The sequence below is a fragment of the Sciurus carolinensis genome, chromosome X (assembly GCF_902686445.1).
Source record: "Sciurus carolinensis chromosome X, mSciCar1.2, whole genome shotgun sequence".
In the NCBI taxonomy this organism is placed as follows: Eukaryota; Metazoa; Chordata; class Mammalia; order Rodentia; family Sciuridae; genus Sciurus; species Sciurus carolinensis.
Window position 1 is genome coordinate 39,110,905 of NC_062232.1, and position 6,767 is coordinate 39,117,671.

General features: G+C 46.1%; 1 protein-coding gene across 6 annotated transcripts in view; it reads left to right on the forward strand.

Moving 5' to 3' along the window:
• The window catches only part of Rbm10 (RNA binding motif protein 10), a 28,699-nt gene extending 26,758 nt beyond the window's left edge, over positions 1 to 1,941 (forward strand). For all 6 annotated transcript variants that reach the window (XM_047535922.1, XM_047535924.1, XM_047535923.1 and 3 more), the window contains 7 exons: positions 179 to 328; positions 424 to 489; positions 565 to 756; positions 842 to 916; positions 1,188 to 1,294; positions 1,375 to 1,504; positions 1,604 to 1,941. In XM_047535922.1, the coding sequence (XP_047391878.1) occupies positions 179 to 328; positions 424 to 489; positions 565 to 756; positions 842 to 916; positions 1,188 to 1,294; positions 1,375 to 1,504; positions 1,604 to 1,729 (846 nt within the window). In that variant the 3' untranslated portion in view covers positions 1,730 to 1,941. The remainder of the gene's footprint in view (positions 1 to 178; positions 329 to 423; positions 490 to 564; positions 757 to 841; positions 917 to 1,187; positions 1,295 to 1,374; positions 1,505 to 1,603) is intronic.
• Positions 1,942 to 6,767: the final 4,826 nt, after the last annotated feature.

The following is a 6,767-nucleotide window of genomic DNA, read 5'->3' on the forward strand; positions in this document are numbered from 1 at the left end:
CATGGGAGATGTAGCCTGAAGGCCAGGTATAGCCTATTGCAATTGTTCTGACTAGAGAGTTGTGGGTTTGGGGCTACAAGGTAGTGGTCTGCCATGAGGACTGTGAGACAGCAAGATAGTTGATGGTCCCAGCAGTTTGAGAGTTCTTAAGAGTCTCATTTCCACACTCAATCCCCAGATTGCCAAGGACATGGAACGCTGGGCCCGCAGTCTCAACAAGCAGAAAGAAAACTTCAAAAACAGCTTCCAGCCTATTAGCTCTCTACGAGATGATGAAAGGCGGGAGTCTGCAACTGCAGATGCAGGCTACGCCATTCTTGAGAAGAAGGTGTGTTGTGGCCACCCATCTGTACCCTGCCCGTGATCTCATTGTTCTTCTGAGCCCTCTGTGGAACCCTGAATTTCTGTCCCCTTCTACCCCAGGGAGCACTAGCGGAGAGACAACACACCAGCATGGATCTCCCCAAATTAGCCAGTGATGACCGCCCAGTGAGTGCGGGTAAAGAAAGGGGCAGGGAACTTTGATCTGGCCAGACCTGACTGCCCACCCTTCCTCTCTAACAGAGCCCACCTCGGGGACTGGTGGCAGCCTACAGCGGGGAGAGTGACAGTGAGGAGGAGCAGGAGCGAGGTGGGGGCCCCGAGCGGGAGGAAAAACTCACGGACTGGCAGAAGCTGGCCTGTCTGCTCTGCCGACGCCAGTTCCCCAGCAAGGAGGCACTTATCCGGCACCAGCAGCTCTCTGGGCTCCACAAGGTGACTGAGGGGAAGGTTGTCAGGGCACCCTGCACCTGGCCCATCCCATCCCAGCTACTTCATTCTATGTCCTATCCCCTTGCAGCAAAACCTTGAGATTCACCGGCGAGCCCACTTGTCAGAAAACGAGCTGGAAGCACTAGAGAAAAATGACATGGAGGTGAGGTGTGATCTACTCCTCCAACCCCTCTGTCCCTTCCAAGTTCCCATCCCCAGGCAGCAGGACTTCAGGTCCTTACCCATGTACAACCTGGCACCCACTAGTCATTCTATCCCTGTGAGACCTCTTCCCAGTTCCCCCACCCTCAGGACAGGACCTGCTGGCTAGATCAAGTTCCCCCTTATGAGCGCATCCCATCCACACCTGTTTCCTGAAGACAGCAGCCAGCTCCCCAACATTCTCACACATAAACACACACAAAAACTTTCAGCAAATGAAGTACCGGGACCGTGCAGCTGAACGCAGGGAGAAGTATGGCATCCCTGAGCCTCCAGAGCCCAAGAGGAGGAAGTACGGCGGCATATCTACAGCCTCCGTGTGGGTACCGGGCTGGGTGCCAGGTGAGGAGAGGTGGGGCTGGCACACTGACCACTCACAAAGTATGCTGTCCCCTGCAGGGACTTTGAGCAACCCACTCGGGATGGGCTGGGCAGTGACAACATTGGCAGTCGCATGCTCCAGGCTATGGGCTGGAAGGAGGGCAGTGGCCTGGGCCGTAAGAAGCAAGGCATTGTAACACCCATTGAGGTGAGTCTCCATGAGCCCATCCCTGTCCCAGTACTCCCCACTAAACCCCCCTCCCCCCCTGCCACCACCAACCTGACAGAGCCTTCCTCTCTCTCACAGGCCCAAACACGGGTGCGGGGCTCTGGCCTGGGTGCCCGGGGCAGCTCCTATGGGGTCACCTCAACTGAGTCCTACAAGGAGACACTGCACAAGACAATGGTGACACGCTTCAATGAGGCCCAGTGAGCAACTGCAAAAGCAACTTCTAGAAATGTTGTGTGTTCATCCAGAGGCAAAGGAGGATGAGGTGTTGGGGGTCTGAGGGAGGTCCTACTCCTATATACTGGTCTGCTCCCTGGGCAGAGAGGCCCTGACCAAATCAAACTTTGAGTTGGTGACTTTTGTTGGGAAATTGGGCTGGGATCATGTTCTTTTTGTAATAAAAGCTGAAAAGCCTGCGCCTTACATCTCTTCTTTCTCATGCCCTAGCATAGTTTATGGCCCACAGAGACACGGGAACACACACATAGATGGACAGGAAGCCTCATCAGGTCAGGATGGGTGGCACGGGTGATATTAAGTGTCCTAGCACATGATTGCTATTAGAACATGGACTTCTGGCCTGCACCCCAATTCATAAGATCCTGGTCAAGGCCCCTTTCCCTTGTCAGAGTCTAACAGATTCTGCTATACCAAGAAATTCAGCACCACCAGGCTTGTAATCCACCTGGGTCAAAGCCAGTACTAGGAACCCCTCTTCCCCTGTCCTAAATGCCCCATAGCAGCACTTAGCCTATGATCCCAAGACTAAATTCTGCTTTGCCATCCCCGGAGCTGGAGACAATCCCCTCAGGCATCCATGGAGAAAACAACAGATGCTTGGGTGCCCTTTGGCCCTGAATATAACTTATGATCCCAGAGGAGTGGAACAAGAGGAAGCTCAGCCTGCAAATCCCGGGTCCCTACCAGGACCATTCAGGTCCATTTTCAGCCCAATGTCCTCCACAGCTATTATCCAGTGCCCCACCCATCTGATCTGCAACCTGTGAATCCCAAGCAGATGTCTGCTCTTGGCAAAAGTTATGGATACAGCGGAACATAAGGCTGGGACTGCCCTCTTCTAGATCTCAGAGGGCTGAGCTGTGAAGTGGGGCCAGGAATACACATAGACACCCCTCCACCCCCTGGTACCTCCATGCTTATCAGAAACATGGAAAGAAGGTGCTGGGAAGCAGTTGGTGTGAAACCCCTTTCCTACTTAATATTGTTACCAGCTGGCACTAACATTACCTCCCTGCCAAAGAGCCTAGGCTCCACGAATATTCAGAGTCAAATCTGTAGATGTTTTATTAAAAGCCAGCTTTGAAGAAGAAAAATTCCATCATAAGAGACTCTGGGCAAGGAAGGGATGAAAGAGAAAAGGAAATGGTGAGGAAAATGGCAGGAAATGTACATTTCCAGATTTAGTTAAGCCAGGGCAGGGGTAATCTCCATTCTCAGCTTTCTGTATATCTCCCAGGTCTGTGGGGTAGCACTTCAGCCTTTCCTCTCAGCCTGAGGAAGTTGCTCAATTATAGAGGGACCCAACTTCAGTCTCTCACTATGCATTGTGATGCCACCCTGCATTCTATTGTGGGAGGCGGTAGAAAGAAGGGAGTCCCTGGAATTGAGATGTGCTGATCTGGGATGAGGCTGTTGCCCTGAAGGGAGGGGATGGAGAAAGGAGAGGGAATGGAAATTGGAATAAAAAGAGGCCACCTGAGTCTCAGGTGTGTCTTTAGCGCAGACTCTATAACATTTCCTTCTCTTCCTACCCCAGAACACCAACAAGGAACCCTCATGCCTCACTGGCGGTAATGTACAATAGTATAGCCACTCTGGAAATGTGAAGTTACACATATGCTTACCTTATGACTCAGCAATCCCACTCCTAGATATTTAGCCAACATAAAATTAAGAAAAACAGGGCTGGGGATTGGACTAGTGGGTGCCAGTGGTAGAGTGCTTGCCCTGGATTTAATACCCAGCACCACAAGACAAAACAAAAATTTTTTTTAAAAAGATACTTAATCGGGGCTGGGGAGATAGCTCAGTCGGTAGAGTGCTTGCCTTGTAAGCACAAGGCCCTGGGTTCGATCCCCAGCACCCAAAAAAAAAAAAAAAAAAGATAACATAAAACGTCAACAAAAAGACTTGTGTATGTATATTCAGAGCAATCATATTCATAATAGCCCAAAACAGAGAACAACCCAAATGTCCAACTAGAAGACAATTGATCAATATAATGAAATACAATTCAGCAATAAAAAGGAACAAAATGTTGCTACAACTATCAACAGATGAATATTACAAACAAGTTGAGTGAAAGAAGCTGGACACAAAAGAGTGCAAACAGGATGATTCTGTTTATGTGAAGTTTGAAATCAAGCAGAGCAAATTTATGGTGATAGAGCAAGATTGTTGGGGGAGGGTGTTACTAGGAAGGGTTGCAAGGTAGCTTTCTGGAATGATTAAAAGGTTTTATATCTTGACTGGGACACTAGTCATGTGAATGCATACCTTATGTAAAATTCCAACAGTTTGGACAATTAAAACCTCAGCATTGGGGCTGGGGAGATAGCTCAGTTGGTAAAGTGCTTGCCTCCCAAGCACAAGGCCCTGGGTTCAATCCCCAGCACCCAAAAAAAAAAAAAAAAAAAAATTACAAAGAAGTTGGAAAAAGACTGCCAAACCAAACCTCAACAAGGAAGAAAATAGAGTGGTTCTTTGGTATCTGCAGGGAGTGGGATACCAAAATCCCTGGATGCTCATGTTCCTTATATAATATGGTGGAGTATGTGCATTAGAACTTATGCATACTTTAAATCATTTCTAGATTACTAGAATACCCAATACAATGTAAATGTTATGTATATAGTTTTTATGCTATATTGTTTAGAGAATGATGACAAGAAGAAAAGAGTATGTGTTCAATAGAGATACAACCCCCACTCCCTGCCCCACATATCTTCCATCTATAGTTGGTTGAATCCTCAGATGCAGGACCCACAAATAGGGAGAACTGACTGTACTTTTTAATTCCAAGAGGAAAAATAGTAATTTTACAGGAGAGAAACCTGGCAGATGCCTTCTTAATAAAGGTATTAAATTCTTGTAAAATACTGGATTGTAATTTTAATTAGCCCCAAATAAATATAATTTTCTTTGTTCTTGAGAAATAAAATTATGAGATATTTCAATGCATATGAACTACAAATCGTTGTTATACAATACATACAATTTTATGTCAGTTTAAATGAATAAAAACCTCTACAGAAACTATGAAATAATTTGTGCCAAATGTACATAATAGAGTGAAATAATAAACACCCAACATGAGAAACAAAATTCTTGTAAAATACTATATACTTCACACTCTCCTTAATTTCCTACATTGTCTCCCTCACTGGAATGAAAGCTCCACGAGGGAAGTCTGAGGGAAGGAACTTCTCTGCCTTGTTTACCACAGTGTCCCCAGTGCCTAGAACAGAAATCGGCACATACAGAGCTTGGAGGCAGGAATAAATGCACATACAACTGTCTGAATTCATCTTATTGTCAGTATTCTCTCATACACACACTTTTGTGTGCATGTTCAGTGCTAAGGATTGAACCAGGGCCTCACACATGCTAGTCAAGTGCTCTACTGAGTCACACCCAAGTTCCAGGACTCCATTTTTTTCTTTTTGGTACTGGGGATTGAACCCAGAGGCTTTTACCACTGAGTCACATCCCCAGCCCTTTATTTTGAGACAGAGTCTCCCTAAGTTGCATAGGGCCTCACTAAGTTGCTGAGGCTGACCTCAAACCTGTGATCTTTCTTCCTCAGCCTCCTGAGTCCCTGGGATTATAGGCATGCACCACCAAGTTTAGCCGCAGGACTCCATTTTTAAGAAGACTATCCTGTGTGGTGGTGTGCTAGCCTATTGACTAGTCGCAGCTACTCAGGAGGGTAAAGTAGAAGGATCACTTGAATCCAGGTATTCAAAGCCAACCTGAGCAACACAGCAAGACCATTTCAAAAGACCAAAACCAAAAAAGGTGGAGAGCTAATATATAGAATTCCTAAGAATGCATAAAAATGCATCTTCTCAGTGAGGCTGTGAAAGAAAAAAGAGCAGGCACTCTACGTTTCTGAAGACAATGTAAAATGGTCCAATCCTTTCTTCCATTCTCCCTCTCCCTTGCCTACTTTCCCACTCTACAGTTTTATCTCTAGCTGTTCCCTCTAATTAGAATATCCTTCCCTTTCCCATGGGAAAGTTCAAATCCTGCCTCAATTACTGTATATTCAATATGAATTTATGTACAATGCATATTATATACTTAATTATACTTAATGCATCACACTGATACAACTGAAGACAATTCCAAGAACTCGACCACACTCATGGCCTCAGGTGTCACCTCTGCTGGTCCCCAAATTCAGATCTCCAGTGAAGACCCCACCCCCTGAATTCCATACTCTGTCCCCAGACCATCATCTTTATTTGGATGCCTAACAGGCATATCAAATGTAACAGCCAAAACCAAACTCTTGATCTTGCCTCTCACCCGTTCCTAGCGGCGTATTTCCCATGCCAGTTGATGGTAATTCCATCCTTCCAGCTGCTTAGACTAAAAACCTGGGGGCTCAGTCATAGATCCTCTCTTTTTCATACCCACATCTAATCTCAGTAAATTCTGGCATTTTTGCCTTCAAAATAAATTCAGAAGCCTGGTGTGATGATGCATGCCTACAGATCCAGTACTAGGGTGGCTGTGGGAGTAGGGAGGATCACTTGTGCTCAGGAATTTGACACCAGTCTGGAAAACACAGAGAGACCACTTCTTAAAAAAAAAAAAAAAAAAAAAAAAAAAAAAGGTCGCTGGACATGGACATGGTGACAGATACCTGTATGCCTATAATCCTAACTACTCCAAGACAGGAGATTTCAATGTTAAAGGCCAGCCTGGGAAATTTAGGCAGACCCTGTTCCAAAATAAAAAAGATAAAAAGGTTGTAACTCAGTGGTAAAGTGCCCTGGGTTCAATAACCAGTACCATACACACATGCAAAGTTAAAATGGTAAATTGGGGGCTGGGGATGTAGCTTACTGATAGAGCCCTTGACTAGCATGAGAGGCCCTTGGTTCCATCCCCAGCACTGCAAAAAACAAATAAAACCTGAATGGATCCCATCCTCTCCACTTCTACTTCCACCAACCCCCATGGGCTGATTGATGCCTTATCATCACTTCCTGGA